We start from the raw sequence: 26893 nt of genomic DNA on the forward strand, positions 1-26893 counted from the left end.
AGACTGATTTGTAGTGGAGGAATTTGTTGCCAGTTTTCTTAATCTTTAATCTGTATGCATGTTGTAATGCATACCCTGTTCTTAATCATAGAAACCACACCATATCACCTCTCCACATCCTCCTACTGTATGCCATACCTCCCTGTACCATCCATCTGACCGCAATAAACTCCACCTGTGGTAATCTAATCCCTGGATGTCAGCCTCTCCTTCTGACCGAGGATAGTTATAGTATTTGAGCCAAATCATAGTATTTGTGCTAAAACATAGTATTTCTTCCAAATCATAGTATAACTGCACAATAAAGGTTCTTGAGCCACATCAGTGTTTGTGCCAAATCTTAGTATTTCTTCTAAATCCTAGTAATTCTGCTCAATGATAGAATTTCTGCTATGCTGTAGTACTTTTTTCCTAGATTGTAGTACTTCTGCTAAGTCAAAGTATTTCATGTAAATCATAGTATTTCTACCAAGTCCCAGTGTTTCTGCTTAATCATAAATAATGTTTTAGTACAAATTGTATGATTTGGCAGAACTTTCTGTGTTCCAGCACAAATGCTATGATTTGGCAGGAAAAAAATATTATTTAGTATAAATACTAAGTTTTAGCAGAAATACTATGTTTAAACTTTAAAAAATTCTGCTATTTCTGCTGATGTGTGTTATGACTTTTGACCATTGAAATGAATGGAACACATTATCAATGTGGTCACTGATTTTGCATGATGGGCTGAGCTGTGTTTTAGCTCAGTGAGATAAGCATCCGTTCTCAGACTGGGAGGCCTGGGTTCAAATCCAGCTTATGGCAACATTTCTTTCACTTAACAGTTAAACTTTTTTTAAACTCTTTTCAACACAAATTTCATCTTTTTCACCCCTTTTCAGCAAAATTTTCAGTTTTTTTAACCCCTTTTCAGCACAAATCCAAACTTTTTCAGCTCTTTTTCAGCAAAAACCTCTTTTCAGCAGAATTCTGCTCATTCAACTCTTTTCAGCAAAATTTTCAGTTTTTTCTGCTGTTTTCAGAAAAAAACTCTTTTCAGCAGAATTCTGCTCATTCACCTGTTTTCAGCAGAAACTCTGCTGATTGAACTCTTTTCAGCAGAATTTTCACCCCTTTATTTTTGCCCAAATTCTGCTTATTCACCTCTTCTGAAAAATTTTCCGCCTTTCCACCTGTTATCAGCACAATTCTCAGTAGCTTCTGCTCATTTCAGCACAATTGTCAATCTCTCCACCTTTTCTTGGTGAGAAAGTGTTTTGCTCAGTGAGCTAAATAGCTGCCCTTTGACCAGGAGGGCCAGGTTCGAATCCTGCTCAGGGCATCTTTTTTTTTTTTTTTTCAACTTTTTCAGCTTTTTTCAGCAGATATCTTCAGCCGTTAAGGCATCCACACTGCATTTTCGCAGGAAATGCAAATTTTTCTAGTTACTATTGTTTTTCGATGGTGAACAACTCCCACTGCTGGCAAAAACGCAGCATGGCCGGGAAGAACGGACTAAAGCGAGGCCCTTTGGGTTGCCAGGTTTGATATTAAAAAGTGCCGCATATCATGATACAGGATGCAGGAAAGAATGCACGTTCGATGGCAGTATAATTATTTGAGTTCCATATCGACGCAAAATATGTGGCAGTACAGCGTTTTAGCCATCTTAAATGTATAAAAGGGCTAAATGTGACCGGAGGTTAAGCAGGATAAGAATAACAGTCTGGCATCCCGTGAAAGCCAGACGTCAGTGGTCTGCGGCTGTAGTGAGTTTGCAGCTAGCTTTTGTTCGAGGGGACGTAAAATTAACAAGCGAGTAGACGTCGAGACATCAACACAAGGACATCAAACGACACGGACCACCAGATAAATGTGAAGCCTGGGATTTAACTGTGTTGTGTGAGTATATTTATCAGACAAGCTACCAGCTGGCGCTGCATAATAACACCAAGCTAGCTAGCTAGCGATTTACATGTGATAGACCGCTTGGTCTGAAAAAACCTATTAGCATGTTTTCTTGTTTACAGAAAACAGTTTCAGATAGCGGAATGTTTACCCGTTCCTTTACGTTAAATTACTGCCCGTAAAATGATTGTCCTTCTTGGAGATATTCCGCCTACAGTATATGTCTGCTGATGCTTGCTGTATTTATTATGATACAGTCGTTTGATACAGCTTTACTTTGTTTATGGCCTAGTTAACAAAATTGCTTGTGTTTTAAGTTTTATTAATGTAGGATTACAGTAGTGTATTAATGTAAATGTAGTGTCGCGATAGAAAAAATAGAGTAAAATGCTATTTAACGTAAGGTCGAGAAATTATAGCTTAATCCCGCAGACACTGCAGCTATTGTGTACTGTCTACTGTATACTCTGGATTTTAGAGCGTGTGTGTTTGTAGTGTGCTTTGTAGCGTGTTTGGTTAGTTCATGGATCTCTACATATTGCAAAATGAATCTTTACCTCAACGTTGGGATCTCAAGGTATTTACATTCCTATCCAAACAACTGCTGCAGGTAACCTCCAAAACTCCCACAACTGTTTTCAGTATCTTGCCTGGTTTACACTAAATATCACTAACTTATAACACTGCTGTGTATTTCTTATCTTTACACTAATTGGGGTGGGGGTGCGCTCTACCTACTAATCTGTGCCTGGAGGCTCGATGCCATTTTTTGTGGCTTGATGTCATGTTGACACAAGTGGTCCCAGCTTGGCTTTTACAGCCCAGCCCTAACCAGTGGTGGGACTATTTTTACAGCGCTGCATCTAAACCAGTAGTCGTTTAGGGTAGGTTCAACGTTTATGTTGTCTCCTACATGTAGAGTTCCTGCCCTGAGCCGGAACTAGTGACTGGCCCTCCTCCTGTGAGAGTAGACCAGCCGCAGACTTTTATTTACACCCCCAACACATGTGTACAACCATATCAGAAGTACTTGTATGGTTTTGTGTAACTGCACACAGATGATGAAAGTAAAGAGAACAGTGGGATGTGTTTATCTCTTTTACAATATAAATTATAGGAAACTAAATCTGGGTTGACTGTAATTATAATTTTGCATCCTCCTGGGATCACATAGGAATGTCTAGGTTAAAAAGAACCATATTTATTGTATGCTTGACCTAGTATAACAATTCACTCCCTGCACTCCGATCATTGACCAACTTCATAGATATTATGAGCAAGATGGTACTTAAAGTGAACTTTAAAAAAGTTGCAGGCTTCTTGTACAAGTTTGCATGTTGTCACACAGTGAACAAATTCCCATATATCTTTAATGTCACTATAATCACAGCTTTATTTGTTGTTTTAAAATCATTCCTGAGCATTTTCTGAGTTTTTTAGGGAAACATTTTCCTATTTGGGGTGGCAGCTGCTGCTGAGGAGCAGTGGATGTGTTTAGGTGGATTATTTGTCAAAATAACATTCATATGAATTCTAATTACAGCAGTGCATTGACAGTCTATGAGCTGTGTTCATTCACCAGTGAGACAGAGTAATGCTTATAAGTGGTCTTTATAGAGAAGTGTGTGTGTCGCCAGGAGAAGCAGATGGTTTAAGTTATGCTTAAGTGATTTGATACTTAAAGGTAAGGATAATTGGGTATCGCCACCACAAGTGCACCATGAATGTGAATATAATTCACACTTGTTTACACTACACACTCGTGCAAATCTACTTTTGTCAACTTTCTTTTTTTTAGAAAGTCCAACCAACTTGTGGTATGCAAGCTGACAGCTTCATAAATTTTTTAGAAATGTGGAGGTTTGGAGGTTTTAACATGTCTTTCTCTTGGGATAGGAGTATTTAATATTAATTACAGTCCGACAATAGAACCATCCCTGACAGGCTCACCACATATTGTTCTCTGCATAGCTGCACATTTGCCTCAAACTCTTCACGAGTGGCTAAATAATGAACAGGCGTTTATGCCCCCATTGTAGTTACATAGAACACCTCCCTTCCTTCCCCTTTGCACACAGCAGGTTAAACACTCCTTTCTCTGAGCACTGCATGATGTGTTCGTTTTATTAAACGCTGGTATGGTAGAAGTAGAAAAATAAATGATTAAAAAAACACAGGACTTGCAGGATTTGCATTGAATATTTACATTTATACACAGAAAAAGATCAAGAGCAACTGAATAGATTCAGCACATGTAGCTATTGTCATATCTGCATTGCATATTTGTTGGCAGACATTGCTGCACTGCTTTAAACTTTTTTTCTGTTTAAAGGCTGTGTTTCCATGTATAACTAACACATCACCACATGTAAATTAAGATGAGATAATCAGGTGACAATCTTAAATTTTAAGGTTTCTAGTGTTGTTGTTAGTATGTTGACAGTGTTCATGTGCACAGTTTTAAGTCTTGGATTTCTGCCATCAAATGCAGATTGTTAAACAGCCACAGCTGTGAAAGTAATAGGCATATGATTACATATGTCTGCAGGGCCACAAAATCAATTCACTATTAATCTCAGCAGCTGGTATTATTACTGCTGGTCTAATGGGAAGTTTTCAAGTTGTTCTGAGTACCTTCTAGTTGTTTTGTGTTGTAATTTTATTTAAATGTGACAATCTTTTGTCTGACCTACTGCTTTTGTTTTTTTCCCTCCTTGTCTTACACAGAAAAACAAGAGATTGTAGAAGAAATCCAGCAGCACTTTCCGTTTCACTGCTCCAGCTCTCCTCCCAAACATCCACAGCTCTGGATAATTGTCCACTTCTCCCAGTTATCAACATGGCATCTTTGTTCCTACTCGGACAGTGCTGCTGAACCGCCACCCTGGACCGCCACCATGGAGAGAAAACGCAGAAAGAAATTAATCTAGCTGCTCAGGTCACTTGCATTATGGACTCATTTGTGGAACTGTGGACCTGAAATGCTCTGTTCCAACACCTGCTGACTCTTAACCAGCCGGTTGGCTGTTCCCACAGTTACAAAGAGCTCAGTCAAACTAATGGTTAACACTACTTCACAACTCAAAATGCTCCTCCTTTCCGCATGGGTCTCCATGCTTTTGGGGCTGATTGCAGGCTTCCTGCCTGTGGTGGGGATGGATGGGGAGGGAGGAGCCGAATCTACTTCAGACCACACCCCCAAAATAGATGCCCTCTCCTCACAGTCTGTCACAAACTGTTCCCAGTTAACCCTCAAACTGGAGTTCTCCACCAAAGTGGTGGAACATGGTAAGAAATTATTCTTGATGATGTGGTTTCAATGTAATTTTATCAAATGGGGAATACAGTGTTTAAAACAAGTATGGTAGGTTTATCCAAAGCCTATTAAAATGACATCTCTAAGTCACTTCATTGCACTCAGTGACATGTTTCTTCATTATTTTCATACATTTTGCTTTAAGGGATGTGAAAAAAATTGCTATTATTAGTCTCTGCAGCTGTTCCTAGAAATAAGATAAGTGAATGTGCAGTGTTTTTCATAATGAAGACGCATGTCAACATGTCAGTGAAATGATGTGGCTCAGTCATGGATGCGAAGAACTCTGTTTTAAGATGTGCTTATTAGCTGGATGAAGTCTTTGATACATGTGGAAAATCACAGAACTGTCTCTTACACAGTAGAGTCAAGTGGAATAGTTTGTACTCATTAATGAAAGGGGCTTTTTACCCTTCTTGTTGAGTATTAGAGAGAAGATTTATATCTCCTGAAGTCTTCGTAGCACAAGACTAGGGCTGTGAGATATGACCAAAATCTCATCCGGATAACGATATGTGTCACAAAATGGTGCATTTTCTGTAATTCAGTGAACTTCGGGCAACTCGACTTGTGTGAAGTGTTTTAAGCTGGGCGTCCGTGTACCTGGAGACGAGTGTTGAACGATGCATGAAACAATATATTTTTAGATATAAGCTGTAACGGCCGCCATTTTCTTTGCGAGTATTTATTGCATGGTGTGCTGCGGGGAAAAGCCTGTTCTAACGTTTGAGTCTAAGGTTTATTTTGAGCAGCTGATGGCTCTCCTTCAGGAGTCACATCATATCTTCTTTCATCTGTAAACGCTCTTCATACACTTTCACCTGGCTCTTGCGTAGGTGGTAGAAGAGGTTTGTTGTGTTTAAGTCCGTGGTTGCGGCATAATTTGGATAGTATAGTTTTCTGGTCCATGTCAGACTTTTCATAACCAAACCATATCCATGCTACAGAGGTAGCCCCTCGTTTAGGTCCTCGATTTGATTTGACTGGTCCTTTTGTTTGGAGCTACTTGGTTCTGCCTCATCTTCACTGGCCATGCTGGTATTCTCTGTGCTTGCATGGTGGCCATCCAGACACTGTATTTTGCATGGACAAACGATAGCTAAATGAAACGATAGATGTTTTGATTTTGTCATATTGCACAGCCCTACACAAGACTTCAGAAGACGTTATTCATTTGGCAAAGAAGGAGCAAAGCACAGCTGTGACTCCTGTAAAACAAAGATCTGCTGTCTTTAACATGCTGTATTTGTCCCATTTAATCAAACTACTTATGACAAATTTATTGGTGTGCTGTAGATTTACTGTTGGGTTGATTTCTTTACTTTTGGTGAAGCCAAGCTAGCTACCCACTTCTGATAGTGTGGCTTCATATTTGGGATTGCAAGTGATATTATCTGTTTTTTTTGGGGGAAAGTAATGAAGTGTAAAGTAATCTTCTATACGGACAGAGCTTTCATGCTTACTTTTAATTACTCACTTGAGTCCATCGGGAAGCTGGCTAGAGAAAACACTACAACTTTATTTTGCAGCCATTGCTAAGATTTAAATCTAACCGTTTCAATTCAATTTCTTATTCAATAGTGGACCATCCCTTGTTTTTTGTAATAAGACTAATAATAGAGTAGAGAAAACACAACAAGGAAGTTATCGCACGCGTTTTTCACAATAATTTCAAAAGTCAGTTTGTGGCATGTATGAGCATGAATTGCATCCATTCATGTCCTTCATTCCTTTGTTGCAACCTCATCCATTCAATTTTCTTAAAGCACAAATGGATCAGTAACTGTGTAGTTACATAATCCAGATATTGTATTTTGTGCCACTTGATATCCTTTGTCCTTCTAAAATTGTGGTCCACATAAACATTGAAATTTAAAACCATTTTTTGTCAGACCACTTAGAAAGCAGAGAGTGCTTTTAATGTATTTCTTAATCAACTGTTCATTTCTGACCAAATTATTCATATTAACTAACAAGATACATGTTTGCTTTGCCACTAATGTCTTAATGTAGTGTTTGGTCACAGTGGAAAGGTTGTATTTGTATTGGTTTTCACACCGCTCCATGGATAGGTGGTCTAAAAAGATGTCTCTCTCCTGAATGTACGCTTCCTAGTTGTGGATCTCGTATTCTATCTGTTCTTTACAGTATTGTCTTCTCTCTCTACAGAGTACATAGTAGCATTTACAGGGTATTTCTCAGCCAAAGCTCGCAGCCTGTACATCAGCAGAGCCTTGCAAGGTGCTGGGGATGGCGCACTGGAGTGGCACATTGTTCCAAGAGAAAACCCAGCTTCGGACTTCCCGAGCGACTTTGAACTGCTCCACATCCGGCAAGCTTCCCCCAGGAGCCTGCTGACCTTGGAGGACCACCCTTACATCAAGAGGGTGACGCCGCAGCGAAAAGTATTCCGCACGCTCAAATACATTCCCTGTAAGTCTGCCAATATGGTGTTATTGTGTGGGGAAAAGGGATCAGTGTTTCTAAGGTTGGCACGTCTGTACTGATACAGAAAGCTGTTTAGCTGCTGAATTTCACAGAATGTCTTTGTTTGTTCAGTCATGGGATGCTTTTCTACCTCCACTGTTTTAGTGGTGCTAAACAGGATTTGATATCTTTATTTGAAGTGCAGGCCAATTTCAGGGTGTAGAAACTGGACTCTTTGTGTGTGTGTGTGTGTGTGTGTGTGTGTGTGTGTGTGTGTGTGTGCATGAGGTGTTGGGGGATGGGAGGAAGAACAGAGAAAGTCTGTTTGTTCACCATTTGAGGCAGTAGGTGAGTCAGTGTGGTGGGGCTTGCCTGCACGCCCTGAGCCTGGCACTGGATGAAAGACTTGAGTGTGCCCCCAGGCTGCATAAACAGATGCTTCAGTATGGAGTGACCTTGTAGTGCAACTTCTTATTATTGAAAATGGTCAACTAGTGGCGATTACAGTTTTAGATATCAAGGAAACTAGAGCAGATATGACCAAAAATATTTATCACGATATACATTTGAAAATTTTCGATAACGATAGAACTGACGATATAATTGACACTAGACAAATTACTTTACCACAACTTAATTAGTGCAAAAAACCCGATCAATGTATTTTCACTTGAACAAGCAGCTGTTTTTTATGTGCATTAAAGTTAAATAAAAATTTAACAGTGCAAAAGCAAATTCCTCGCTGACAGTTTGACCAAAAGGCATTTCCAGTGGAAATTGGCCGACATATCCTCAGCATAACCATGTATAATATCCACAAAACTTAAAAAGAGGTTATACACACACAATACGGTAATATTGTGAAGTGTGCTGTGCTTCAACATGAGGCTCCTGCCACAATACGGTAATATTATGTTGAAGTGCAGTACATATCACTTCGCGAGGCTCCTGCCTACAATAGCCGTAATGCTCCGACAATCCATCAAGCGGTGCGGGTTCGTAGCTCAGCAAAGTCGTACTAAAACATTTGACAGGTTTTCGAGCGCCGTGTACATAAAATCGTTTTGAGGTCAGTAAACACAACCAGAATTCATACATAAGGCACACGGGATTATAAGGGGCACTGTCGACTTTCAGAAAAATCAAAGGCTGATTTTAAGTGTGCCGTATTTTCCAAAAAACACGGTAATAACGACGGCCCGCTAGCATGCGCTACCAAAAATAGTGCTTTGTTGTGTATCTGATGGACAAAAGCTAAACCAGTTCCACACTGAAGTTGCAGCATTTTTACAAAACAATTCTGGTTCATCCGTTTCATTCAACGATCCGCTTTCGCCCTTCTCATTCTCCGTCGCCGCCATGCTTTTTCCGCCATGTGCGTATGAAAACAAAGGCACTGCACATGCGTGTTTTACCCATATTCTATCGCAATATTTCATTTTCTTATCGTTGCCCAACATTATACCGGTATTACCGTGAACGGTATGATATGGCCCAGCCCTACTAGAAACCCGAATTCAGTTATCTTTAGCATCTTTTTCAGTCATCTGTGAAGCACAAACATGTTTGAAAGATGAAAGGTACTTTCAGCTGCAAATAAAGTTTGATAAACTAAAAAGGCATGCAGCTGTTTGAGGAATATGTTAATCAAAATTAAAACTGAGTCATCTGGGAAGCAGTAAAGCGTCGTTATCACATGTTAAAACTGATCAGGAGCTTGATGGGACAGGCAAAAAATTAACTAAATACAATCAATAACTGTATGCCATATGCAAGCATAAAATTCAAGACTTAAATGAGACAATTATTGGAAAGTATTTGCCTCAAATCAAAAAGAAAAACCAAAAAAAGTCTTGCAGTTGCTGGTGCATGTGAAGTTAACTGGTGATTCTAAATTGAATGAGACAAATAAAGTGCTTAAAATGTATAGAATACAGCCTCTGTGGTTAAATGTGGCTTTTAACTGAATGGGCTGTAGGAATGGATAAATCCTAATCTATTTTCATAATATCGATACAGTTTGATGACGTGAAACATAAAACATTTCTCGGTGTAATCGTGCTAAAGTTTGCAGCTCCTCTCTCACTGTCTCTCCATATGTACTCCCTCGCTCTCACAGTGCTCCTGCACAATGGACTAAGGCAAAGTCATTGTTAACTTAAAAAAAAATAAAAATTGATTGTGTCAAAAACACTGGACAAAGTTAAAGGCTGTTCGGATGTGGGTTGGTGGAAAGAGATCACTTCCTTGAAAGGAGATGAGAATTGTTGGACTACACTGTGTGATTTTTTTTGCATTGTAATGTTAGTCTGTATTAAAAGCACCCGTTAAACCAGAAAAATGACACAGTAACACAAAAGGCCTGAGGGGTATACTTTAGTCTTCGACACAGCCAGGCTTTCCTTGCCTAAGCTGGTTCAACAAAACCTAAAACCCCAGTTGGAGTTGATGGGTATCATTGGGTATGATTATCAACTTTCTGCAGAAAACCGCCTTGATCTTGATGCTGCTGTTAATTTCTAAGATTTCTAAACTAACTATAAACTGGAAACATAGCCTTACTTATTACTGTGATTTAGCTAAACCACCTTCAGGACACAGAAAAACTGACTATCAGATCAGCATAGCTCACAAAGCCATTTATTCTGCTTCATGGTGCACCCCTCAGATCACCACTGGTTGTTTTTAGGTGAGGCTACCCAGTAAAACGGTAATAATTTTAAACATTTATTTCAGAAAAGTGGTTTTGTGTAGTTTAATGAAAATTTAGCAGCTCCTGACTGAGAGAACAACTCTTTAAAAAGGAAAAAAAAACCCTGGTCTTATTAAATAAAAGTGCACATTTCTCTAACTCACAGTTTGAATCCGTGAAACCTACTGAAATAATTCATTAAAAAGAAAAGATAAGAAAAAAAAGAAATCAACTCTGTACTCTTCTACTTCACAGGGATAAAAAGCCCTGCAGGGCACTGCTCATGCATCGTGATGACCCACTGATAATTGGTTTTGTCCATGTGATTCACATTGCGAAAAGATTGGCTTAAATTAGGCTGCTGTGATCAGCCTCTCAGCTAATAGATATAAGAAGAAAGGGGGATTGAAGCCAGATGTAAAGAAATTACTTCCAATGAAGCATCAGAACATGATAAGCCTGACTGTGCTGTCTGCAGTGGGGGGGCTGAAGGCGATGGCAGTGACGGGGTGTTTTAATGAAGGGAGGCCTCAATTCTTGTCCTAATGTGGCTTTACAGCAGAGTGAATGATAGTTTGTCTCAATTGTGTTCTGTCCCAACAGCACCTGAACCTGCTGCACCCTGCAATGCCACCCGTGGGACCCAAAAATGGCAGTCGTGGCAATCATCCCGCCCTTTCAGACGAACCAGCCTCTCACTCGGCTCGGGTTTCTGGCATGCTACCGGACGGCACTCCAGCAGACGTCTGCTGCGGGCCATTCCCCGCCACGTCGCCCAGATCCTGCAGGCAGATGTACTCTGGCAGATGGGACACACCGGTAAGAAAGGGCCCACTGACTGAGTCTCTGCTTTTACGCGCATCTGCTACAAAATATCATAAAATGAAGGATCTTTTAACTATTGCTTTTAAACTTTATTTCAGAAATCATATAGGTCAACAAAGCAATTAAATAAAATTGTTTAAATCTCTTTTATGTGTGCAGGTTCTGGTGTTAAGGTGGCAGTGTTTGATACAGGCCTGAGTGAGAAGCATCCACATTTTAAGAATGTTAAAGAAAGGACCAACTGGACTAATGAGAAGACACTGGATGATGGTGAGGATCAATAAATATTATGGTGAATTTCACATAACAGCGAAGCAAAGGTGGTTGTAAAAGTGTAATTTCCAGGGGGGGAAAAAACAACCTTTTAGGCCTTTTTAATGGTGCGAAGTCAACAAATGTTGTACATAATATTTAACAAGTCATAAGTGCCTGGAGGTGTTTAAAGAATGCTGCCAAGTTGCCAGACTTGCTTCTAGAGTGGCTTTAGGAGAGCTTGGTCATTAATAATGGTAATGATTCATCCATCTGTGCTATTGGTTAATAGTAATGTCACTGCATTTACAATAACTAATGGACTGCATTTTATTTTTTCAAATAATGTAATATTAAAAGTCACAAACTTTCTGTCTGTGGAAGAGACAAAGAAAGATTATTATAAACTGCTTATCCTGTTTTTCAGGTCTGGGCCATGGTACATTCGTAGCAGGAGTGATAGCTAGTATGAGGGAGTGTCAGGGTTTTGCTCCCGACTCAGAGCTGCACATTTTCAGAGTTTTTACCAACAACCAGGTACATACAATATACAATGCACTGCTGGTGTTGGAGTGCGTTGCTGTAAAATTCATTTATACTATAAAATGTATTTGTCCCTCCCCACGTACTAGGTTTCGTACACCTCGTGGTTCCTTGATGCTTTTAACTACGCCATCCTAAAGAAGATCGATGTTCTGAACCTCAGCATCGGAGGACCTGACTTCATGGACCACCCCTTTGTTGATAAGGTGATGCACACTTCGGGGTTTAACTTAGAAACATAGTTGCTTAATTAAATAAGAATGCAAAGCACAGGAAAGTTGTCTCTAAAATAACCAGGTTGATCGAAAATGCGACCACATGGTTTAAAATTTGTCTAAATATAAAAATAGTCCCCAGTCTTTCTTCCTTTATGTTACACATAAAGTTTGTTTGACAATGCTCTAATAAGCCAATGAGCAATAGCCAGGTCAATTGTAAGCTCAAACGGGTCAAACCAGGCACATAAACGCATGCATGACAACATTGGGACTGCTCTTTCAAATTTTCAGTGCTCACTGATAATTACAAAAACAATATGTCAACCTTCACAATAAGTGCTGAATCAAGTTTCTTGATTAAAGGGCAAGATGTGAATTATGTACTGAATATAATGGGAAACAGCTCTGTCTCTGAAACCTTTTAAACAATCAGTCATCCTCTGCTGTGCATTCATGTTAACTAATTAAAGCTCCTTTTAGACATGCACCCCTGAACTTGTCAGCTTCATGTCTGAGTATGAACCCTGGTCACTGCTCTCTAAAAGTTGTTTTAGTAATCTGGGTACCTCAGACTTGATAACAGATCACTTGCAACATGCCAAAAGTCTGAGTTTATGATGGCAGATTAACTTGCACGATTATGTGTTGTCCTGCATTTTGAGTTGCTTTGAAAAAGATGATTGTTTTTGAGAAGGTGCTAAACTCTTTCCCCATATTTCAGTAGCAACACTTGTCCAAAAAAATTGCTCCTCAATTTCACATGTTTTACACTTAAATATCTTGACCTGATGGTAGGAACAGTCTGTGACAAGTCACAATAACAAGTTACTTACTATGCACATGGCACAACACGGTAATTTAATTAGTCATTCGTAAGAATTTGCCCCGATGAGGAGATATGAATGATCAGTATGTAGCTTTTCTTCACAGGTTAGCTGCCACACACAATAAGAGTTTATAAGCTACAGTTTAGTAATGCACATAAATATGTTCCCATAAACATGTGTAGGATGAGGCTTCCCAAATTATCAAAGCAGCTATCAAAATACAATCTGACCTTATGCGTTATGTGCTGTTAAACCTCACACACTCCATTTTTCTCTTTGCATGTTTGACTGCAGGTTTGGGAGCTGACTGCCAACAGAGTGATCATGGTTTCTGCCATTGGCAACGATGGACCTTTGTATGGGTATGCTAATATTGCTATAACGGCAGCACGCATGCTTACAGGGTTCATCGTGTGCATTAACAGGGATGAGCAGAAGAGTCTTAGTTTAGTTTCACTTCTACTCCAGTGTTGTGGTTAAAAGTGCACATGGTTCCACTGAAATCCAGCATTTTCCACATCATAGCACCATTAGTGTAAATAGATACTTGCCTCACATTGGAGTTTAGTCACTATAAAAGACTTTTTCTGTTCCTGTTCGTCTGTGTTTAATTGCAAGAAAATGCTTACTTACCCTAACAAGTTTGTATTACCTTATTTAACATTTCTTTTGTCACTACATAAAAATCACTAAACAAGCAAAGCAAGTCCTAATATTACATTTTGGAAACTGTCAGTTAAAATTTTTTTATTTTATTTTACACTAAATTAAACTGATCTTTCTCAGCACCCTGAATAACCCAGCAGACCAGATGGATGTGATCGGGGTTGGGGGGATTGACTTTGAGGACAACATTGCCAGGTTTTCTTCGAGAGGCATGACCACCTGGGTGAGTTGCTGCAAGAAAATACACCTAGAATACACACTCTGACACACACCGTCATCTTGGCAGACATCTACTTCTGAGATCTGCCCTCTGCTTTTTGAGCTGGCCAACCATGTGGTAACCTTCTGATCCCTCATCCACATCCCATCATCCACTTACTGTAGAGTGTCTCTCTCTCTCTCACACACACTCTCTTTTTTTTTTTTTATCAGCCATAGGCAAAAGCAGACATCTGCTTTAGGATCTGATTAAGACTTCATTCACCGATTCAGTGATGTTCTGTGCCCCTTCTATCAGCGCCAGCCGAGCATAACGAGGCTCTCACTCCCACATGAATCAAAAACACCCAAAATGACAGGCTTTTCCCCCCTACTTTCGGTCTCTGCTTCAGTGTTTGTTTTTTGCTGTTGTTTGACTTTCATAATAGTAATTGCATGTAAAATCTAAGCTGACGCTCATATTTTAAACAGTAGTTGAGCTTTGAGAGACTGGCTTTAAATTGCCTTGCTGACTTCAACGAGTAGGCGTAATGACATAAACTGAAACATAAGTTTAAGCTCATGAAAAACAGCCCTTTCAAATTTAGAATTATAGCTTTAGGCCTCGCTCTCTAGCAAACAGGTGGTGTGTGAGTGAGATGTATACAGTAAGTGAGCAGAGAAGAGCACTTCATAGCTCTCTAAAGGCACAGTGGAAACTAGCTATGCTTAGGTTGCTGTCCTCAAAACTGTGTTGATACAGCATGAGCAGATTGTCTCAATATGTGTACTTTTTTTGTACTCTCTGATACTGGCCTCTATTGTTAAGTGGAAAGATCAAAATATTTGAATTGGCTGACCATTGAGAATATTTTCTTCTGTGTCTTCCCCCAGTTACTCAGGCTTGCAGCAGTTTTGAGCTGCTTTTCATCCAACCATGTTCTGCATCTGTTTCCCATTTGTGTTCAGGAGCTGCCCGGGGGTTATGGCAGAGTGAAGCCTGATATCGTCACCTACGGTTCTGGTGTTAGGGGCTCAGGGATGAAGGAGGGATGCCGCTCTCTGTCTGGCACCAGTGTGGCTTCTCCTGTGGTGGCTGGTGCTGTCACACTCCTGGCCAGGTGAGTTTGATAAACTCATTATGCTATACTGTATGAACCTGAGGTATTTTACTGGCTTTCTTAATCTGACTTTCTTAGTTCTATTAGCCTTAATAACAGCCCCTAAGTTAAAGACATACATGTTAAAGATAACAGAGAAATCTTGCCCAAAACAACTTGTATTGGGATGAAGAGTGCTAAAAAAAAACCCCAAACTTTTACGATAAAATGATTCAGATTAAAGTTTTTTATAGTCTGGTTATTCCAGATGGCTCCTCTTATTTTGCTAACTGCATTAGGGATCTATATCAGGCACAGTGTGCCAGCTGAACTAACCACCTGCATATCCATCTGTGCACACAGTCAGAGTCTGCACAGTTAACATGATATGTAGAGACATAATAGGCAGCATGCAGCACAGCAGGTTAAATTAAAACAAAATTGTCCGATAATATAAGCTTCACCTTCAATCTCAAAAGGTTGATTCTGTTCATCTGGTTTTAGTGTAATAGAATCAACCTTTTGGTATTTACTTTCCTGGATGATTGAGCATGCATCAAGACATTCACCTTCAATCTTGTAACTCTTTGAAGATCACTGTAAAGTACCTTTGGCTTGGTTTTCAAAAACCAAGCCAAAGGTACTTTTACAGTGATTAACCACAAGAGCATTTCGAGCTCTTGTGGTTAATGCTAGTTGCTACCATGCTGTTTTTTGTGGGGGGTTTTGAGTAAAAATTTAAGATTATGTGTATGAGACTGAAGTGCTGAATTATCAGCTAAGCTGGCAAGCTTTGTCACATTACATTCATAAACTGTATGGGAGTAATGCACAGATATGGTTACCTGTTAATTTGCGCTAGATAGGAGGCTAATAAATACTAGAATTAGACTCACCAACACAGAAGCACTTCTGAGATGGGCCGTCCCATATATTATATCAATTAAAATAGCACAAACATGGTGGCAAGGGTCACTTTGGAGGCCTAGCAGACAGGTCACTGTCAGTCATATTAGCCAATTTAACCCTCACTTGTAACTAAATGGATGATATTTAAAAACTTCCCCTTTTTTGTACTGAAGGTTTAAATGAGATTCTTATCAGCGTAGGATGACACCAGAAGTTACTAGTAGTGTAAGACTAAAGTTTGATGAGGTTTAATTACCTCCAGTGTCATAATGCCATATGAGCAGACAGAGGTATGTGTAATGAAAGTCTTTTGCAACAGCAAAAGTCAGCGTGCACAGAGCAGGTACAGATGCAGAGTATTCTCATCAAGAACAGATCAAGCTGGCTAGTTAATGAGGAGGCCATTCGGTTCTTTATAGTATGGGGGGAAAAAAAACAAAAAAAAAATGGAGTAATGTTCTCAGGTAATCGAGTCATGAAAGCATGCCTTCTGGTGCCAGGACAGTCATTAGATGCTGTGATTACTCTTACATGATGTGTGGAGCTCTCTGAGGCTCGTCTGTTGTAGCTGAAGTGATGATACTGAGAAGCAAATGTGCCATTAGAGATGGTTGACATCAGAGGTTACAGGGACATAATACTGAAGTGAAATCTGGTTTAATAACCATGGTTTTGTAATCTTACATGAGCCAGCAGTGAAATGTGTCCCCGTTTCACTGTGTCCTCGTGTTGTTGAGCTGTAACTGAACCCATTTGTGAGCTCATATTGCTGATATCAAACATCATCCTCCCCTTGTTGACAGCAGTCATCCCTCCCTTTCTCCCAGACAAGACAGACGCACTGCTACACACACCAACCCATCCCTCATCTCTCCTCCAGCAGTGTCCTGAATTTGAAGCTTAGGAATGTGACACCAGCAGATTCACAGAAACACAGCCTGTCCTCTTCTGTCCTGCAGCACTGTCCTCAACCGGGAGTTGGTGAACCCAGCCTCCATGAAGCAGGCTTTGATTGCCTCAGCTCGTAGACTGCCTGGGGTCAACATGTTTGAACAAGGCCACGGGAAACTAGACCTGATCAGAGCCTACCAGATCCTCAACAGCTACAGACCTCAGGCCAGGTAAATGTAAAAATGAGCACTGACGAAGAGGAGTTAATGGATTCACAGCCCGTTCACACACAGCAACAAGGAGTCTGTTCAGCTTCATTTTAGTGTACATAAATATTTTCCCACGCTTGTAGGCGTATGAAAAACAATTACATAACACCAAAGGAGGCCAACCCAGTGTTGTCACAGCCTTCACTCTTGGGAGGAAAAGGACTGGCTCACACTGGCAGAATTTTAGTCGCTTTTTGAAGAACTGCATGACTGACATTCAGTCTACAGAGTATCAAATACTGGCAGTTGGCTTGCAGTGAGGCTCCTGAAAGTTTGGAGCTTGCTCCGTCCTGAAGGACAGAGGTAGACTTAGTCTGCTATTTCAGTTTTCATAGTCAAAGGTGGGTCAATATTTGGCTGAGTCTTCCTTTATTGATATTGATATTCCTTTATTAGTCCCACAAGGGGGACTGTCTCAAATCTGTCTCAAACTCCACTTCTGCAGACCGAAGTTGAACCCTTACATTGATCCGTTATTAAATATCAGACTGCGTCAGGTCCATTCCACTAATATGATCATTTGGGCTGTCGCCATCTGGATTTTGAAATAGTCGAATTTCATTCAACAAAACTGGAGCAGAGATTTCTTGGATAGGCTGTACCACATAAAAAAACATATTAGTTGACTGTTGATGTGTTTTTAAAAAATGTTCTATATTAAATGTATATTGAACGGGTTTTTTTGGTTGGTTGGTTGTTTTTTTTTTGTACCACTAATTTCATTGTTGAAGTTGTTCATTTTAACTTTAGAGTCTGTGGGGATTTATTCTCTTTTATAACTGAAGCATCTTTATTTATTTATTTTTTTTGCATTGGCTTAATTTTTGAGCAGCAGAATTTCCAGCATGCCTCAAATTGATCTGAGATGCTTTATATATTATTTAGCTTTTACATTTAATAAGGGCTGACATCACCTCAATTTTCTCTGCACCATGATTGGATCCCAATATCCAAATTAGTCTGCTGGAGTCGAGCTAACATGGCATGACCCCAGTCAAACTTTCTGTTTTTCTGTAGAAAAGTACTGGGGGACAGTGACATTAAACATACAGTCTTTGGGAATGTGCTTTTTTTAAAATTTATTATTTTATAATATTTTGTTTTAGTAACTAGTTCTTGTATACCCTTGTTTAGAATTTGTGCTTTTCTCCTCCCAGTCTTTCTCCCAGCTACATCGACTTAACAGAGTGCCCATACATGTGGCCTTATTGCTCTCAGCCCATCTACTATGGAGGAATGCCCACCATTGTCAATGTGACTATTCTCAACGGCATGGGTGTCACCGGCAGAGTTGTGGACAAAGTAAGCAAAGAATCCCCACACAGGCTTGCATTTCCTGTAAATAAATGGCGCTGAAGTGCTTTAGCATAATAAGTGAAGGAAAGTTGTATCACAACTCACCAGGATTTGACATCACGATGATCTAATGGTTTTCTAAGCCGACTTAAAAGTTTCTCCCTTCTGTTTAGCCCATCTGGCAGCCTTACCTTCCTCAGAACGGCGACAACATCGATGTGGCCATCTCATATTCACCGGTATTGTGGCCGTGGGCCGGATACTTGGCTGTGTCCATCTCTGTGGCCAAGAAAGCAGCGTCATGGGAAGGGATTGCACAAGGTCATGTGATGGTCACAGTGGCATCACCTGCAGAGAACGACGTGAGTCACTGTGCTGTCTTCTAAGTAGCTTTAGAGCAGCGGTTGCCAACCTCTTTGTCTGTTTTCTTAAACTAATATGAGCTCGGGTATCTTTTACCAGATGTGTTACTTCAAGTGTATATTTAGTAATTACATAGAAGTTATTTACATGATCTCAGATTATTAATTTTTTTTAATAACTAATCACTGCTCTACAGACATTACTCATCGGCCTTCCTGATCTTTTTCACTCTTTGCAGTCGGAGGTTGGAGGGGAATTGACCTCCACAGTCAAACTGCCCATCAAGGTAAAGATCGTGCCGACGCCTCCACGCAGTAAGAGGGTGCTTTGGGATCAGTACCACAACCTGCGCTACCCTCCTGGCTACTTTCCTCGCGACAACCTCCGCATGAAAAATGACCCATTAGACTGGTTCGTGTGTTCAAATAAAGTCTTTTCACTGAATCTTTTTAGTTTTCCTTTTCTGTGCTTTTGATTAGTATTCTGTGTTTTCAGGAATGGGGACCACATCCACACTAACTTCAGGGACATGTACCAGCACCTCAGAAGTATGGGGTACTTTGTTGAGGTGCTGGGAGCTCCCATCACGTGCTTTGATGCCAGTCAGTATGGTACGAACACAGAGACTAAAAATCGCACATCAAAATGAGAATGTTTCTACTCCCAAACAATGGAGCTCCAGGCAGTCGTTAGAGGCTTTTCTCCCCGAGTGTTCATTGTTTATGGTTTAGAAAAAGATGACAAACTAAAGGATTATTTGCTCATGTGTCCCTTCAGGCACACTCTTGATGGTAGACAGCGAGGAGGAGTATTTTCCTGAGGAGATCACCAAGCTGAGGAGAGACATCGACAACGGTCTGTCGCTCATTATCTTCAGCGACTGGTACAACACTTCTGTCATGAGGAAGGTCAAGTTCTACGACGAAAACACCAGGTATTAAACTCAGTGGTATGACAGTGATGATTGAGATAAGAGAATATATACGGGCTTCTGTTTTGTAAATAAATTTATGCGCGGCTTTTACTTTTGTTGCTCAGCTGTGAATTTAACAGAATCCCTGACACGTGAATTTTGTTGGATTTTCTGGCAGTGAACACAATTTTGCACATGACAAAAATGATTGTTAGTCATTGCTGGTAGTTTAAATTTCATTCTTTTGATGTAGTGTTTTGTTTTGTCTTGTTCTGTGCAAAAACACAAATGTGGGAGCTTTTGAATGCTGGTAAATGAGATACAGTTAATGTGCTTCACCAGGATGGTGCCAGTTCACAGCAGCGAGGAAAAATCATCAGTTGTAGAAAGTGGTAGATTCCTCTGTAAACATCAAATGTTTTAATACATTTGACATAAACTGCTGTCAACTTTTTGAAAACAATTAATGGAAAAACATTTGTAAGGGGATGCAGTGCATCAGTCTAGAGCAGCTCTACACCCTTAATAATTGCAGAAAAGGCTGATAATTGGCGCAGAGTGGTTTGGATTAATTTTGCTTAATAGAATGACTTGTGCGGAAAAAATATTTTGCATCAGTCAGTTACACTCTGACTGATTTCTCTCATTTGAGAATCTCTATGCATGTTTTTTCTATTTCTGTTCCACCTGCACACTTCACTGATTAAACAGCTGCTTCATGTCATATAATGACTGCATGGGAAATTCTGTTGGGTACTGTACTGTATCACAGTTTCTTTTAATCTGCATCTATGCATCCTCAGTCTGTACATCATACGACTTCTTGAGTCGTCATGCAGAGATTACAATTACTCACCAGTGATTTCTACTCCCGTTATATCCTACCCAAGCTGTCACTCAGTATCCGCAGGATTAAACGTCTTTAACTCCGTTAAATATAGGCTTTGCGGCTTCCAAATATTATGTTGAGTAATTCAGTTTTAATTGAATGGCATTGGTTCATGTGAGAGCTTCATTCACAGCTGCCTTTTCTGGGCAAAACAACCCAGAAGACTGTACAGGGAACCTAAAAAGCAATTCTTGTTTTTATGAAATAATCTGCCAATGTAAAGTTTTCTCTGTATTGATATTTAAAGTATTTTTTTTTTAGCATTACTATTATTTTATGAAAGATATTTGCAACTTGGAGAAGATTTTAGTTAAACTGGTTTTTGATTAATTGTTCTCAAAGTTGTTTTTTTTCATGTGGCTTCTTATTTTCTTAGATCAGTACTCTGCTTGTTAAGTTGAAAATATAGTTTGTTTAACCTTCTCATAACCATGTGGGATTTTTTTTTTTTTTTTTTTTAATTTTTTTCTTGCCTTAATTTAATGATTGTGGTGTGATTTTCTTTATGCAACCTCTAGGCAGTGGTGGATGCCGGACACAGGGGGCGCTAACATACCAGCTCTGAACGACTTGATCTCAGTGTGGGGGATGGCTTTCAGTGACGGCCTGTACGAGGGGGACTTCACCTTAGCTGATCATGACAGTAAGACATAAAAGCATACTTTTAATTTTCACACATGTATTTGTTTAAATTACATTTTATTTCATATATTTGTTACATTTTTTATTGAAGATAAAGCTTATTTTGTCTTTTTTCTTTCACTCAGTGTACTACGCCTCTGGCTGCAGTATTGCTCGTTTCCCAGAAGATGGAATAGTGATTGCCAAGAACCTAAAGGACCAAGGTGCCAGCACCCCTTTAAGAGTGTTTAACCTGGTTTAATGTTGGCCAACAGCCATGCTAGCTGACAGGCCACTTTTTAATCTGTGTGTCTTTAGTTCAGATGTAACACTGTGTGTGTGTTTTCACAGGTCTGGAAGTGTTGAAGCAAGAGACCGCAGTGGTGGAGGGTGTTCCCATCCTCGGACTGTACCAAACGCCTTCTGATGGGGGAGGTCGTATCGCTCTGTACGGAGATTCAAACTGTATAGATGACAGTCACAGGCAGAAAGGTAGCTCCTCTGTGTGTTTTTGCACAGGTACAGAGAGAAAAATTTACTTACTTGCTAATTATTTAAATGTATATTTCACAGACTGCTTCTGGCTGCTAGATGCTCTGCTTCAGTATACTTCCTACAGTATGACCCCGCCAAGCCTCAGCCATTCACACAGCAGAGTGGCACCTCCCACAGGTGCCGAGCACCCACTGCCACAGAGACTGGAAGGTGAGGAGGGACAAGGCCTGCATACTATACTGAGATGGTTTCTACTCTGTTAAATTTTTCTCGTCTTGAGCATTAGCCATATGTGTTGTAGATTCTGGGTTTACCTCTACATTGTCTTGACAGATAGCTACGTCACATACGTAGAAGAACCATACAGTTTATTTTAATTACGTGACTTACGCCATTTAAAATCACTTAATTTAGATTTCTAGTGCTTTAATACTATACTGCATGTTAAATAATCACATAACACCAGAAAACCCTCACCCTTAAACATCTCAGACATGATTTATACTTCTGCTTCAGATCTTGGTCGTAACTTACGCCAGCGGTCCCCAAATCTTTTTGCGCCACGGACCGTTTTAGAAAATATTTTCACGGACTGGCCATTAAGGTGTCACGGATAAATGCAACAAAATAAAATGATACGACCAGGACAAAAACTGTGGTATTTTGTAAAAATAATAATAAACGCGAATTCACTGTGTAATTGTGAAACTTTATTAGCAGCGTTCTCCTGAAATGCGCCAACAACATTGAGAGTAACATTCTCCTCTCTGCCCGTTAATGCTCTCTGGTCGCTATGGTAACACGTAAATATTTCTTAAAAAATAAGACACAACTACAACACAGGAAAAGACCAGAGAAACTGAGTTAACGATAACCCCCCCACCCCTCCGCGAAAACCATAATTTTCACACCCGAGCCTCAACTCTCACAGCCTGGTACCAAACGACTCACGGACTGGTCCATGGCCCGGGGGTTGGGGACCGCTGACTTATGCCATGACCCAATTGTAACCCTACACCCTAAAATTTGTGCAACCCAACGTGCACTTCCCGATAAATGCATACAACAACAACTTGAATGGTGTGGAAGGATGCCGTATAGGGATGAAAGAACAGGATGCAGATTTCATGTGCATGTCTAAATCAAGCTTCAGTCGTGCTTTTCGAAGCCTCTTATTATAGAGTCACGCCTGCTTTATGCTATGATTCACCACTGGCTGAAATTTACAAACATGAAAACTCCTTGGATGTAAAATCAGTGATAGACAGATTAAAAGCTGATCTTGTTTGGAGTTGTTTGATTTGCTATATCAACAGTCTTACAATAGGACTCGTTGGGACATTTTCAAAGTTCAAGGTTTTTTGCTCCAGCTCTACAAGTGACCTCAAGGCTCTCGCACTACATCTGTAATATGAGTAGATGTTTTACTCGACGTTTTTGGTACTCTGCTTTTTCTCTTTCTGCAACTGCCTTTAGGGAACCATCTCTACCGGTACTCCAAGGTTTTAGAGGCCCATCTCGGAGATCCGAAGCCCCGCCCACTACCGGCCTGTCCCCATCTGTCATGGGCAAAGCCTCAGCCAGTCAACGAGACAGCCCCCAGGTAGGTTCCTCAAGCAACTAAATTCTCTGGTCAATGAAACTGCATGTCCCAATGCTCACTTGTCACTCAGACTTTATTTTCTTTGTATTTTATTTCATTTTATTTTGACAGCTGCATTAGCTCATGCTGAATTCTTTCTTGTCATGTTTTTCAGATAGTCTAGAGAATATCACAGTCTAGTTTTCCTTCTGAGCATGTTGCTGTCAACATTTTCATCATTTTTCCTCCTCACATCACTGTATACAGAAAGAGCCCAGCGGGGGGTGGGGGGCCAGATTTAACTGTCACAGTGATGCTTTGAAGCAGCTCATTTGAACAGTCAAACGTGGATTTGCTCTCTTTCCTGTCACCAAATAGAACAAGTGTAAATATGAACTTAAGAATGAGGAAGGCAAGCAAAACACAGACATGCGTTTGGATTCAGTTTCTCAAACTCCTTTGTTTTTGTTTTTTTTTTTTGTGCTCCCAGTAATCTATGGAAGCACCAGAAGCTTCTCTCTGTGGACCTGGACAAAGTGGCTCTGCCTAACGTGAGGGCATACCGTCCCCAGGTCAGGCCTCTGTCACCTGGAGAGAGCGGGGCCTGGGACATCCCTGGAGGTAAGACATAAGCAAAATTTTTAAAATGCAGCTTTTATCTTGAAAAGAACATTAATGAAACTCATAAGGATACATTTATTTATTTCTTTTAAATTCATGAGACTTGTCCTAAAACACAGACAAAACACTTTCAGTTTTAAAAGTACAACTCTTACGACTAGTCACCCTATACATGGTCACACTGACTGTCCTCAGTTTAAAAAAAAGAAAAGGAAAAAAAGTACAATTTCCAAAGTCGGAGCTATTTGAACTGAACATCTCTTTGATGTTCAGCAGACCTAGCGTCACCTTTAGCACTAAGATACCTGTGAAAAGCATCAGTTAGGTCAAAACTTGATTTAGTGCATCGTGATTTGCATTTAGACTGGTGTGTCTGCATTGCTCTGACACAACTGCTGAAAGTTGCCTGATCCTGTTGGACTCCAGGCTAATAAATAATGAACAGTGGCTTCTATTATTAGGAAACAGGAAAGAAAGAAGACTTCAGACACGAGTCTAGTAAAATGTGATGAGAGCTTTGAAAAATGAGGAAACATTAGAATCTACATTGGCAGAAGGAAGGCTTTTCTTTTAGCATCGTGGGCAGTGCTACAGCCCTTTTCTTGTTGTTTCACAAAGGTTTTATACTGTGTCTGGCATGTAACTAGCACACATCACAGATTGTTGCAATGTAAAGATGAATTTCTCAGAAGATCCACTTCAGGGTACTAAATATTAAGCTTGACTCAAAAGGCGAAACAAAGCAAGTGTCCAAAGACCAGCAAATAAAGTTGGAGAATAACGTCTTTCTTCCAGCAGCTGGTAATGATTTTCATTAATTCATTGAGACAAGCGATGTGACGTAATCACGGGTGTTCACACAGAAGAAATCTATCCTGAATGTTGAGACTAGAGAATGAGAAATTTCAGTGAAGTTTAGATGTTGGTAAGAATGACAGATGAAGTAACTGTTAATGATGCAAACTTCTCTCAACTGACGTGAGCAAATGACATGGATACCAGTGGAAATAAAAAAAATACTGTTGACTGACATATGACAGGGGTTAAATACATTACAGGGTTGCTTGCAGTGTCCAATAGTAACTTACAATGTGGATATGAAATGGTTTGGCTGGTGGAGGAAAAAGCAAAATAAATTACTGCCCTATTAGATCATCTACAGCAGAAAAACAGTACCTGAAAGTCATGTCCATAAGAAATTGATTATCTTGCCCTTTGGTGGATCCATCTGCTGCTTGCCGACGCCTCGTCAGAAATGGTCTCAATGGAAGGGTAGTTGTCAAAAAAACATTTTAGGGATGGGGAAACAAGGAGAAAAGGCTGACATATACCCAATTGCACAAGAATTGTGCTGAAAATCAACAACAGATAATAATAGTATGCAAGTAGGAAGTCAGGAAAGACTACAGCCTTCTGTAAAACACAGTGGAGAGACTGTCATATTTCGGGGCTGCTTTTCAGCCAGTGTTATTGGGGAGCTTAAAAATAAGTACTGAAAAAGTACCGTCAATTTGATCCCCTTTGCAATCATTACTTAGCATGACAGTGGTCCCAAACACACTGCCAAATCAGTAAAAAAAAAACATACCTAAATAGAAAAGACACAATGGAGCACAATCAGTCATGGGTCAGCCTCCCCAGGGCCCGTGAGATCATCTTCACAGAACGCTGAGGCAACGAACATCTGAAAAAGAGCTTTAAATGTCCCTTAAGAAGCCTGGAGAACAATTCCTGAAGTCTACTTACAGAAATGGGAAAGGTTGTTTGAGAGAGTTCAGGATATGTTGAAGGATGAAGGTGGCTTGCTGGAATTGTACAAACTCTGTATTTCAGTACTAGTTTTATATTTGCATTTTTCAGTAGTTCTGTACCTATTTCCTTTTTTCAGTACTGTATACTAATGTGGTACTAAGATTTCTAATGTTTAAAATACTTTTAGTCAAAGAGCTTCCACAGACAACAATCATTCATCACTTCAACATCACCTAACATTTTATTTAAACAATAATGAGTGAGAATAAAGGTGGTGACCTCTGCCCTCTTATTCCTTTTAGGAATAATGCCTGGCCGCTACAACCAAGAAGTGGGCCAGACCATCCCCGTGTTTGCCTTCCTGGGAGCGATGGTCGTCCTCTCCTTTTTTGTGGTCCAGCTGACAAAGTCCAAGAGCAAACCCAAGCGCAGGAAACCCCGCATCAAACGGCCCACGTACCTCCAGCAGCAGCAGCAGCAGCAGACGAGTGGGAAGAACCCCACAGTTTAGCTGCATTGTTGAACTGCAGCTGGGTTTACCTGTAAAACTGAGATGCTATTAAAAGGAAAACTTGTGTTGATGGAGCTTTGGAATTACATGGAGTCTTAATGAACTGCTGAGGCAGACATATGCCTGTCTTTAGACTGAAGCCTGGCGGACGTGAACCTGCTCCAGGAATTTTTTGGAAGCAGAAAAATTTTTTGTGCCTCCTGTCTGTTCGAAGCTGCTGGGGGTGTTTTTATGTATTTGTGGACCATTGAACAGTTTACACATGATATAAAACACACATGGTCCTAACAATGCCTGCAGACATAGTGTCCACATTTCAGTTTCTCTTCTTTGACCCATTTCTTTATGAATGAAATGTGTTTGACTTTTATATTTATTAAATTTGCCAAGCCCAAACACATTTACTAAAATACAAGACACACGTACAAATACAAAGCTGTTAGTGGAGATCCAAACAGAAACGCACACACAGACACATGAAGTGATGCTGATACTTTCAGCATGAGAGCCACAGGGTGATTAAGTTTTCTGTCAATGGTTTTATAAGTCCTGCCCATATCTGTTAAAAAGAAGTCTTTTTATGTTTTGTTTTGGGTTTTATATGATGAATGAACTGTGGTTGGGCGTTCTGTTGATGACATCCTTCCTGATCTCATGGTCAGCACAGTAGCATTGACAGAATTGTATCTCATCAATTAAAAAGCATAATCAAAGTGACCCGATTCTTTCTTTTAACTTTAATAATTTTATTAGTTGCTGATTTTTTTTTTCTTTTTCAATAATGCATATTTCATATATTATTTATTTATTTTATTTATTTTTTTATT

The 26893-nt window shown here is 40.0% G+C and overlaps 1 protein-coding gene across 1 annotated transcript; it reads left to right on the plus strand.

Moving 5' to 3' along the window:
- Window positions 1-1741: 1741 nt before the first annotated feature.
- mbtps1 (membrane-bound transcription factor peptidase, site 1) lies at window positions 1742-26763 on the plus strand. The gene is made up of 23 exons (XM_085358598.1): window positions 1742-1884; window positions 4618-5178; window positions 7376-7639; window positions 10929-11144; window positions 11310-11420; window positions 11830-11939; window positions 12035-12151; window positions 13285-13352; window positions 13777-13879; window positions 14824-14975; window positions 16823-16984; window positions 18181-18325; window positions 18493-18681; window positions 18921-19093; window positions 19178-19293; window positions 19460-19616; window positions 21003-21127; window positions 21252-21329; window positions 21457-21597; window positions 21679-21810; window positions 23077-23203; window positions 23673-23803; window positions 25858-26763. The coding sequence occupies exons 2-23, from the start codon at window positions 4950-4952 to the stop codon at window positions 26064-26066; spliced, it is 3255 nt and encodes a 1084-aa protein (XP_085214724.1). The 5' UTR covers window positions 1742-1884; window positions 4618-4949; the 3' UTR covers window positions 26067-26763.
- Window positions 26764-26893: the final 130 nt, after the last annotated feature.

The sequence above is a fragment of the Diplotaxodon limnothrissa genome, linkage group LG7 (assembly GCF_057381915.1).
Source record: "Diplotaxodon limnothrissa isolate DT_005_m linkage group LG7, D_limnothrissa_male_GT1.1, whole genome shotgun sequence".
Lineage (NCBI taxonomy): Eukaryota > Metazoa > Chordata > Actinopteri > Cichliformes > Cichlidae > Diplotaxodon > Diplotaxodon limnothrissa.